The sequence below is a fragment of the Sarcophilus harrisii genome, chromosome 1 (assembly GCF_902635505.1).
Source record: "Sarcophilus harrisii chromosome 1, mSarHar1.11, whole genome shotgun sequence".
In the NCBI taxonomy this organism is placed as follows: domain Eukaryota; kingdom Metazoa; phylum Chordata; class Mammalia; order Dasyuromorphia; family Dasyuridae; genus Sarcophilus; species Sarcophilus harrisii.
Window position 1 is genome coordinate 315136173 of NC_045426.1, and position 10332 is coordinate 315146504.

Genomic DNA, 10332 nt, shown 5'->3' on the forward strand with positions numbered 1-10332 from the left:
GTTGAAAACCATCTTTGCATGTATTTGAAAAAAAAAATCTATTAAAAAAAAAAGAAAAGAGATCTGTAAATCTTAAACCATTACTAAGTGGCTCGACGAAGGGAGTAACTAGTAACTAGGGAGTAAGCAAGCTAGTAACAGAGGCTCGTTCATTCCCCTCGCCTTTAAGCCGTCTTACGGACAAGGCACTAGCTTTCGGAAGCCCCGTCCGCAGCAGTACGCTCTCCATTTTGCCGTTGTCTCTTTGAGTGGATGACTGACAAACGTTTCCTATAAGATGGAAAGTTCATTTGGTCATGTATACTTATTGTGTATCTAATTTATATTTTAATGTATTTAACATCTACTGGTCATCCTGCCATCTGGGGGAGGGGGTGGGGAGTAAGAGGTGAAAAATTGGAACAAGAGGTTTGGCAATTGTTAATGCTGTAAAGTTACCCATGCATATAACCTGTAAATAAAAGGCTATTAAAAAAATTAAAAAAAAAGAAAAAGAAAAAGATAGACCATTATAATTTAAAAAAAAAAAAAAAAAAAAAAAGATGGAACGTTCACTGCGGACTACTCCGCTCGGAGAGGGAGAGGAGAACAAACAAGGAGAACTCGCGAGAAGCTACAAGTGAAGCTCCGCCTCAGATACCGACTCCAGGGATTTAACTTTAAGAGGGCGGGCGGGGGGCGGGAGAGAAACTAACCAATAAGCAGTGAGTTCTTTCTCTCTCCCCTAAGGTCTCAGTCTCTCGTCCCTCTCTCTCTCTCTCTCTCTCTCTCCCTCCGCCCTTCAGTCCCTCCTTTAAAAGAGCCAATGGAATAAAAGATATTCTCCCAATAGCGGAGCCTTAGAGGCTGAAAGACCCGCACCCTCTTAACAATTACAACCAGGCTCCTAATAGGCCACATAATGGTGTGAAAGGCAAGGCCCGCCTCACCATGCGATGGAGCCAATGAAAAGCAAACTGACTTTATAGTTCCTAGGGACGGGACCAATAGGTTTAGAAGGGACAGGGCCAATGAAATGAAAGGGCCCGCCGACAGGCGAGTAGACCAGCCAATGAAAGGAAAGGTTTATTTTGCTTCCGGCGGCAGGGGTCTGAGGAGCTGGGGCCAGACGGTGGTTCCGGGGCCGCTATGGCGGCTGTCATTGCCTGGGCTGCCCTTGGGGTGACGCGACGCGTAACCGGGGCTGCCGCCCGGCTACAGGTGAGGTGAGGGTGAGGTGCGCCTTCCGTCCCCGGCTTGAGCTGAGCGAACCTTGGGCTTCTCCGCACCTGCCTCCCTCTGCCCCGCCTAGCCCGATTTTGGACCGGGCCGCCTCCCTTTCCAGTCCTATGTTTTTCCCCGCTAACTTTCTCTTTGCGTCAGATTGGCTTCTAAGGGTTGCCCGCGTGCGGAGGGCCGTCTCTTACCCCCGCCCCCCGCGGTCTCGCGTGGGGCGCCTTCCGTAATCCCTGGCCTCTTTCTAGAGCCCAGGCGCCCCCTGAGGTAACATGTAAAGCGCCTTGCAAAGCTCAGAGCGCTGTACACGAGTCAGCTGTTACTGCTTTACTCCACGCCCCCCTCCGTGTTCACGCTGACTTACGTGTGTTTATGTTACACCCCATAAGAGCGGGGTAGAGAGGAGGAAATAGTTTATTGGTGGGATCGTAGAACTAAAGATGGAATGATTGATAAATGCTCGTTGTACCGCTCAAGGTCACACAGTAAAGGAGCAGAAACGGAATCCAAAGCTCTAGTCGGTGTTCTTTGCGCTTTGCATCCCATTCGTATGTTCGCAGAGACTGTTTGTGCCCCACCTGTGGCAGACGTTCCGACCTCCTATTGGTCTGATCGTTCACAATAGGCTGCACTGTCACTCGTAACATGAAGGTGTTGCTTTGGTCCTCTTCCAGAAAGGACAACCATACCGGTGTACAGTCGACAATTCAGATTTAATTATCTCCTAGACAGAAAACAGGAAGTAATAATAGAGAATTTTGTGAATGCAGATGGTCATCGGTAAACTTTTTCATTTTTTTTATTCATCATTGCCAAATTGGTATTTTATGTACACATTTTTTCCTTTAATAAAAGACAGCAACTTAATTCAGTAAACACTCCTCAGGGCCCACTCCTGAACTACTCATAAAAAGATTTGTTAAACAAGGTCAATTAGGATATTTTATTGGGTCGTGCCCAAGAGCAATAATAGTTTGCAGTTACATAGCAATTTACAACAACAAATCCTCATTACGTTTAATTTGTTTCTCAGTGAGTGGCAGAGCAAGAATTTTCATTCCTATTTTACCGGTGTGAAAATGTTCAGAATAGTTAAATGATTCACCCAAGAATATTCAACCAGTCTTCCCCATCTGGTACATTTTCCATGATATCACAGGGCCCATAATGAACCACAACAAATGACAAGTTTCTGAGTACTGGTTTTCCCCCACTATACAATTCAACAAGCACTTATTTACTGAACATCTAGAGTCTGTTATCTGCAACAAATTTAAAGTCAATTTTTTTCCCATGTGTGAATTATCCCAAATTTATTTATGTTTCCTATTTATACTCAGTGAGGGCTTCCAAGAGGAGAGGGGTATATTGAGGGGGATGCAAATTAATTTTATTTTTTCCTGAATACATCATTGTTTAAATCTTAGCTGTTAAACTTAATATAAACCGCACAAAAGAAAAAATGAAATCTGAATTACTATCCAGTTCTCTGATTTTTGATTCAGAGCTTTCATAGATCTATGGAGAGAGATGGGAGGATGACTCTGCATAGTCCCTACATTTGGAAAGACTGTCCTTAACCATTGCCAGCACATCTCCTTCAGAGGTGCTTACATAAGAGCTTGGATCGGTTCCCTACTGTCCACAGACAATTTGTTTCAATGCAATAACTCTCTTCGTTGTGAACCCAGTGAAAACAGAAACTGAAAAGTAGCTCCAGGAAAGGATTGCTCCATTCCACTATTGGGAAATATCTGGGCCTGGAGTACACAGAAGAATTGAAATGATTTAGATGGACTTTCTCCTCTGTGATGAAAGAGATTAGCTATATTACTGAATATAAAGGTTAATAAATAATTACTAAATACCTACTACAAACAGCACAGGGCTCTGGGTGGAGGGAAATTCAAAGATAAATGAGATATAGTCCCTCCTCTCAAGGAGCTTATAGTCTAATAAGAAAATAAATCAAAATAACAAATATAAAATGGAATAGAACAATTTACATAAGCACAAACTCCTGACAGCATTCAGAAAAGGAAAGAAATATTTTTGGCTTAGGGGAAGAGGTTTAACATTTGAGCTGAACCTTGAAGGATGGTTAGGATGCTTCCATAGGGAAGCATAGATTCAAGCATAGGTACAGAGGTGGTACAAATAGGTACAAAATGTACCAACATTTGTTGAGTTGTCTAATTTGAAGTATAGAATATAGGATGGAAGGCTCAGTGGTAGAGAAGATTGGAAAGTTAGGTTGTCCCCAAATTATGTTGATATAGAAGCCTAAAAATTTTGGACTATTCAGTAGTATAAGTCATCAAAGACTTTTGAGCAGTGATGTAATCTGAAAATAAACTTGTGAAAATAAAATTGTTACTGCATGAAATGGATTTGAGGGGGCCATGACTTGAAGCTGAAAAGCAGATTAGCTAAAAGGTAATTAGGATTTACAGTAGTTTTAGTGGGGATGGAAAGGAGATAGTTTGAAGAAATGGTACTGAAGGTAAATCCAGAATATTTGGTAGCTACTTGGTAACTGATATATATGTTTATGAGGAAAGTGAAAATTTAGAGATGATGTCGTTTTGAGACTTGAAATTGAAGATCATAGTGACATTAGCAGAAATAGGGAAGTCAGGAAAACAGGTTTGGGAACAAGGATGATCATTTGACTTGAAATATATTAAACTTAAGTACTAATAGGACAGAGAGATGGAGATGTTTATTAGGCATTTAAATATTGGTCTGAAGTAAAGGGAAAGGCTGGAAGACAAAATAATTCTCATTTAGAATGTTATTCTGATTTACTAACAAGTTGATCTGATAGAACAAACAGAATGATGTTTTAGTAATTTATAACAAAGTGATCAGGCTTATAAAAAATATCAGTGGTATCATTTTAGGCATGACAAATCTCCCAAGATCTACCACAATATGGGCATATTTTCCCTTAACCAACCTTATCTACCATTGCCTTCCTACATATTACCACTTCCCCTCAGTTCTAGCCAGGATATTCAATTTATTGTTTTCCAAATCAGCTTTGTACATGAACTTTTAAAAGAATGAACAAACCCTCAATATTAGAATAATTCTATATTAGATTCGAACTGAGATGACTTGTTGGTTAATCTGTTATTACAAATTAGTAAATGGTGAGTTGGCTGGCCAGACAAAGCAGTCTGATTCACTAACATGTATATAGTGTTTTACAAAGTGCTTTTGAATAGATTTTCTCTGAGATAGTTTGAGTATCAATCCCTATTTGAGAACCCAACTCCCCCTTCTTCTTGAACACCTTCCTGTGCAATCTTCTTAACCAATAAAAAAAAAAAAAAAAAATCCTTTTTTTTTTTCCTGAAATCCCCTTCCTTTTCAATGGAACTTGGCACCTTTTCTTCACTCTAACCTGTAGACCCATTCTCCACTTCCTAAAGGTATTGGACCACTTCTGTGGGGGCAGAAACCTCAGTATATTCTTTTTTTATTATTATTATTGGAGTTAAATGGCTTGCCCAAGGTCACACAGCTGGATAGTGTTCCGTGTCTGAGGCCAGATTTGAACTCAGGTCCTCCTGACTAAAGGGGTAGTGCTCTATTCCCCCTCTTCCCCCCACCTAACTCAGTATATTCTAAGGAAGGACTCCTTGGCTTTGCCATTTGCCCTTGAAGCCCAAACTGTCTTCTATATGTGTTGTCTTTTCTCCTTAGAATTTAGTGAACTCCTTGAGAATAAGGATTGTCAGCTTTTTCCATTTGTGGCTTCAGGACTTTGTACTTTAGTGCATACTTATTTCATTTATCCCCATGTTATAGACCAAAAAAGGAGCTCAAAGAGTCTAGGTGACTTGTTCACCTATCTCATTAGGGACAGTGAAGATGACAATGGGTATTAAATCACTTTTTAGAAAAAGGTCTACTGATTTAATAAAGATTTGGCTATTTAGTCTCTTTTATCTTAATCTCTCTAGATGTATCTTTCTGCAGTATCTTAATGAATGCAATCAAACCTTGTAGATGGGCTGGGTCTCTCAGGCTGCTGAGGGTGGAGTTAAGCTGGGGTAGAAGATCTGTCCCTCTGGGGAATACAGTAACTTTCTAATGGATGGTTTAGCAAATTACTACTCAAGTTCCATAAAATGCTCAAGGGCTAAAGAGATTTCAGGCACTATCAAGATGCCTAGTGCCAAGGGATTTGCCTAAAGTGGATTAGAGGGGTTTTATCTAAGCTTATTGGCTCAAACTTGAGTAATAATAATGATATAATAATAACCGGTGCCCATATGTCCCCCAATCACCATTCCTCTCTACTTAAGTCCAACCACCTTCACTGCCCAATTCATGCAGTCTCTAATGAACTTTTCCTTCATAACCTTAACCCACATGATTCTCTAGACTCCTACAATATTTTATAAACTACACCATTAATTGTATTGTTATAACTACGATTTTTTTTTCTCTTCTCCACAGTTCTGCCTGGTATAGGCCTATATACAGGAGAGTTGAGGATAGGGAGAAAAAACGGAATCATTACATGTTTGTTGAATGATTAACTGACCTAGGGTTAATCTGTGACCTTATCTCAGGTTCGAGGAGCTTCAGGGGTCCCTGGTGGGGATGAGGTGTTCAAAGCCCAGCAAGCAGCCCCTGGAGGAGCAGCTCCTACTATCTTCTCCCGGATCATTGATAGAAGCATTCCTGCTGACATCCTTTATGAGGACCAACAGGTAGAATTAGCCCTTTTGCCCTGTAACCACCCTCACAGAATCTCCATCACCTCCTTATTCCACATAAACACATCAACTCCCCATTTTGCAATTACAGTCCATTTTACATATCCTTCCTCTACTTCCCAGTGTCTTGTCTTCCGAGATGTGGCCCCGCAGGCCCCAGTGCATCTTCTAGTCATTCCCAAGAAGCCCATTCCTCGGATCAGCCAGGTTGAAGAGCAGGACAAACAGGTGTTGGAGAATATGGGAACAGGAGGAAAAACTAGGTTTGGACCAAGGGGTGCTTAATTAACTATAGACCAGGGAGTGCCGGCCCTAACTTTTTCTTTTGTTTTGGTTATCCTGTCCCAGCTTCTGGGCCACCTACTGCTTGTGGCTGCACAGACAGCAAAAGCCGAGGGTCTAGGAGATGGATATCGGTTAGGTGAGTGATCCAAGCCCTGACTTCCAAACCTTTTAAGATGTCTAGCCACTGAGCCTACCCTGCCCCATCACTTCTCAGTGCTAATCCTAACATTGCATTGCTTCCCCTGACCCAGGATTTAGGTCCCTAATGTCCCTAACCTCACCTAATTTCAGTGATCAACGATGGGAAGCTGGGAGCACAGTCTGTGTATCACCTGCATCTGCACATACTTGGGGGCCGGCAACTTCAGTGGCCGCCAGGCTGACCCTGAACAGGATGAGAGATGTGGGAATCTGTGATTGTTAATAAACCTGTTGAACCTTGACTTCTGATTCCATGTCTGTATTCAGCCATTTTAACAAAGCTCCTCTAACCTGCTTATTGGAGATGGGAAAAGTAGAGCACAGGAAGATAGATGTTGTGATCCCAATTTCTATCCGTGACTATTCAGCAAGTGCCTGAGGGATGCCCTGGGACCTATGGTAGAAAATGGTTGGAGTAAAGAAAAGCTTCATAGAGTTAGAGCTGAAAGAAGCATTAGAAGGTTATCTAGTTCAACCCTTTATTTTATAAAGAAACTGAGGCCCAAATAAATTAGGGGACTTTTCCAGAATCCCACAGTAGTGGTAATAGTTCACATTTATGTCATGCTTTAAAGCTTATAAAGCACCTTACATCATTTCATTTGATCCTTACCATAACCCTACAGGTTATGGTGCTACAGTATCCCCACTTTACAAGTAAGGAAATTGAGTCTGAGGATGACTAAGAGTCACACAGAAAATAAGTCTGAAATGAGATTTGAATTCATTCTACTTCATGTTGCTTCTGATCTAAGTGGAGGAAAGATTCTTTGTTTACATTCCTTGACTGAAGGAACAGGATCACTGAGAGAAGCCAGTATACCAGACTTTTTTAATATGTTAAGATGATGACTCACATTTCTGTAGCACTTTATTGTTTACAAATTATTTTCTTCCCAAGCAAGTGTCTTGTGAGATTATCTAAAAGATTATCTGCCTCACTTGTTAGAAATAATAGAAATGTAAAAGAGGGCAGTTAAACAGTTCTTGGTGAGAAAGAGAATGAAAGAGCCAAATACTGGGACTGGAACACAAGTTGTTGATGCATTGCATTTTTCAATCCACTGAAAAACTATTCTGTAAGATTTGATACTGAGGAGGTACTTTTGGGTTTCTCTTCATTTATATCCCATTTCCCAATAGATACTATTAAAAAAAAAAAACACACAAAGAAAATTTTACTTAACAGGGAAAGAGATTCACAATCATAATAACACTCTATATTCAGTTTGTGTGGGGAAGAATATATTCTCTTTTGGAACTATCTAATGTCTGTGCCAGCTGTGAAGTGAGAGACTAAACTATCCCTGGAGTGTCCCAAGCACCTTGCAAAGAGATGTTTAACGATTGGAATAAATACATCATTAGCATAGAACAAGGCAGACAATAAGGACCAAATACTGAGCTTGGCAGGACATGAAAATGAAATATAAAGAAAAAACCTCCAGGAGAGTTTTACACTTGAGTGGAGAGCAGTTGCAGGAACACAGCTGGATGGGAGCCTGCTAAGTGACCACAGCATCTCTAGTACTTTAGTATGCTTTGCCTAAAAGTAGAGGTACAAGATGCTAATTAGGGCCCAAGAGACTGAGGACATAACTGATCACCATTTTATATCCATCGCGCTTCCCACTGCCACCACCCTAATCAGGCCAATTACTATCCATCGGACTAGAGCAGCAGCTTCCTAATTCTGTACATAGCCCTGATCATCATCTGATCTTAAGCAACTTTACGGAAGTTTATATTTTGACATTCAAAAGTGTATTTACCCTACATGTACTATGTTTGCTGAATGGTTCTGTCAGTTGTCGTCTGGCACAACCTCGCTGGGTACCAACAGGAAGCTCTGCCAGACAAACTGGGGCCGCGTCGGTGGCACTAATGTGGTGGGCGGGGCGGGGGGAGAGTGGAGGCTAGCCTCTGGGATGGAGCTCTTGCTGAAATAGGAAGATCTGGCCCCAGCGGGGGTTGTTTCCCTCCGCGTCCGTGCTCCAGGCTGATCTCCAGCCCGCGCCTCCGAGACCGGTGTCTTAGGACCGGTCCAGACGTTCGGAGCCTCGGCTGGCACAATCTCGCGCGGTCACCGGCCGTCTCCATAGCGACTCGCTAACATGCCGGGGAAGACGTACTGCTGCGAGGTGATCGGAGGGGCAATCCCCAAAGGGGTTCGGGCCCGGGGCCGGGGCCGGAGCCTGAGCCCTCGGAAGGGATCCTCGCTAACGACCTCGACGGCCTGGGACACCTCCACAGATGAGACCTTGCCCTTCTTGGGAGGAGAACACTTGGTCGACTCCCAGCAGAGCAGCGGGACTCTTTATGGCACGGACAGCAGCCTGGACACCTGCTGCGTTCCCGTACTGACGCCCCTATGCTTCCTGTTGCAGCCCCCTCCTCCACCCCCCAAGCCCTGTATAAAACTACCGGTCTACCGGCCGCCTAAAGTCCAGGAACAGGAGGCCTGGAAATCGCTGCAGATCCCCGAGCCCGGAGTCCCGGGCCCAGCAGGTTACCCCGAGTACATAAAGCCTCCCGAGCGGCTGCCACGAGGCCAATGTCTCATCCATAACTGGGTGGAAGAGGTAAGGCAGCCTCTTTTCCGTCCCCTGGGGATGGGGGCGGTGCCCACCCACCGGAATCAGGGAGGGGACGGTGCTTTGGAGTCATGCAAGGTTTGGGGTCCCACAGAGAGCCACCAACGAACTGGACCGGGTCCTCGGTGACGAGATAAACGAAGGCTTCTGCTTCCGCCATGGACATTTGGGACTGCTGACCCTGGAGCTATGCTCCCCCCAGGCCTCCAAAACCACCCACAAAGATTCCTTCCAAGACCCAGGGAATCCTCGGAAAGCCCTCCGAGGTACACTCAATAGCAAAGGAGAGAAAACTTCAGGAAGTGGGTGGGAGAGGGGGGTAAGTAGGAAACTGAAGGGCTCAATTCCTCCTCACCATCCCTCCTGCCTAGGTCTGGTACCCACTGACCCCCAGCCTCTCCCTCTTGTCTCATCCTTCCCTTAGGCAGGAGAGAAGCCATGCTGGAACTGTTTCTGCACGACCAGATCTGGTGAGAGATGGAGAGGGGGGTGAGGAGAGGACAAGCAAGTTGGGGAGGGGTTTGGAAGGGTGGAAATGGCCCTCAACTCTGGGATTATGCAGGAAAGGAGTAAACCAGGAATCGAGTCCCCCAGAGTGTTTCAATTATGAGTCTGTAACACACCATGACTATAAGAGGAAGCAGCATCCATCCAGGCCACCACCTCCCACTAAGGTGAGAACATTCTCTCAAGATCTTCAATAAATTGGAGGGAAGAGATTTTTGGGCTACTGGCTGAAGCCTTTGGGATGCTGAGCAAGGAAAGGTCACACAAGAAAATAAAGGGAGGGAAAAGACTCTTCTCCCCTCCCCACAACTCTCCACTCCTTCCCATACAGCCTCGGAACCTGCAGCAACAGCCAGAGCCCTACTGCGTCCAAGAGATTCAAGATTTCGGGTGTGTTAAGGGGACTTCCTGGGGGAGGGAGGGGCAAGCAGGTCATGTTGCTGAAGTTTGGGAGAGAGAGAAATGGTGAACAGAAATATTCCTGGGTAGGCTGATGGGAAGAGATTTTATCCTACTGACTTAGAGAACCTTTCAGGTTGTCACCAATATGTGGACATGATGTCATCCCATTTGGAAGAAACTGTAGTTTTCTAACATCTGTTCCTCTATGCATGGACCAGCCCTTACCCTGCAGCACGGAACAGCCCTTACCCTGCAATCCTGAGGACTGTCCTTGATTTTGAGGTGGAAATGGTAGTAGAAAAGCAGAATGGGTAAGGGCATGAAGAAAATAAATCACACAAATGGCTATTATTCCTTGTCCTGAGACACCTACTTGGATAAAGGAGGGAGAGGTG

At 44.0% G+C, this 10332-nt stretch overlaps 2 protein-coding genes and 1 long non-coding RNA gene across 5 annotated transcripts; 2 read left to right on the plus strand and 1 right to left on the minus strand.

The window, feature by feature from the left end:
• Window positions 1–1083: 1083 nt before the first annotated feature.
• Window positions 1084–8292, minus strand: LOC116420451. Of its 2 annotated transcripts, none has more exons than XR_004230779.1 (2): window positions 8207–8292; window positions 1084–1939 (listed from the first exon to the last, which is right to left on the minus strand). It is a non-coding gene; the product is annotated as an uncharacterized LOC116420451 (long non-coding RNA). The 2 variants fall into 2 exon arrangements; XR_004230780.1 differs by lacking the exon at window positions 8207–8292 and adding an exon at window positions 5774–5862.
• HINT2 (histidine triad nucleotide binding protein 2) lies at window positions 1092–6676 on the plus strand. Of its 2 annotated transcripts, none has more exons than XM_023497636.2 (5): window positions 1092–1200; window positions 5802–5942; window positions 6072–6176; window positions 6297–6369; window positions 6485–6676. In XM_023497636.2, exons 1-5 carry the CDS (start codon window positions 1129–1131, stop codon window positions 6655–6657), a joined length of 564 nt encoding a protein of 187 aa, XP_023353404.1. In that variant the 5' UTR covers window positions 1092–1128; the 3' UTR covers window positions 6658–6676. The 2 variants fall into 2 exon arrangements, with proteins under 2 accessions (XP_023353404.1, XP_003761804.1); XM_003761756.4 differs by having other exon boundaries at window positions 6525–6676.
• A 240-nt stretch (window positions 8293–8532) lies between the features above and the next one.
• SPAG8 (sperm associated antigen 8) lies at window positions 8533–10288 on the plus strand. The gene is made up of 6 exons (XM_003761776.4): window positions 8533–9016; window positions 9123–9294; window positions 9453–9498; window positions 9591–9702; window positions 9867–9925; window positions 10071–10288. Exons 1-6 carry the CDS (start codon window positions 8549–8551, stop codon window positions 10210–10212), a joined length of 999 nt encoding a protein of 332 aa, XP_003761824.1. The 5' UTR covers window positions 8533–8548; the 3' UTR covers window positions 10213–10288.
• The last annotated feature ends 44 nt before the right edge of the window (window positions 10289–10332 follow it).

What these genes read in the sequence shown, in the direction of transcription:
- HINT2 (XM_023497636.2), top strand. Translation starts at nt 1,129, where the DNA reads ATGGCGGCTGTCATTGCCTGGGCTGCCCTTGGGGTGACGCGACGCGTA. An exon ending in GGGCTGCCGCCCGGCTACAG is followed by an intron (nt 1,201 to 5,801) that starts GTGAGGTGAGGG and finishes ACCTTATCTCAG; the next exon opens with GTTCGAGGAGCTTCAGGGGT. An exon ending in TCCTTTATGAGGACCAACAG is followed by an intron (nt 5,943 to 6,071) that starts GTAGAATTAGCC and finishes TCTACTTCCCAG; the next exon opens with TGTCTTGTCTTCCGAGATGT.
- SPAG8 (XM_003761776.4), top strand. Translation starts at nt 8,549, where the DNA reads ATGCCGGGGAAGACGTACTGCTGCGAGGTGATCGGAGGGGCAATCCCC. An exon ending in TCCATAACTGGGTGGAAGAG is followed by an intron (nt 9,017 to 9,122) that starts GTAAGGCAGCCT and finishes GGGGTCCCACAG; the next exon opens with AGAGCCACCAACGAACTGGA. An exon ending in TCCTCGGAAAGCCCTCCGAG is followed by an intron (nt 9,295 to 9,452) that starts GTACACTCAATA and finishes TCCTTCCCTTAG; the next exon opens with GCAGGAGAGAAGCCATGCTG.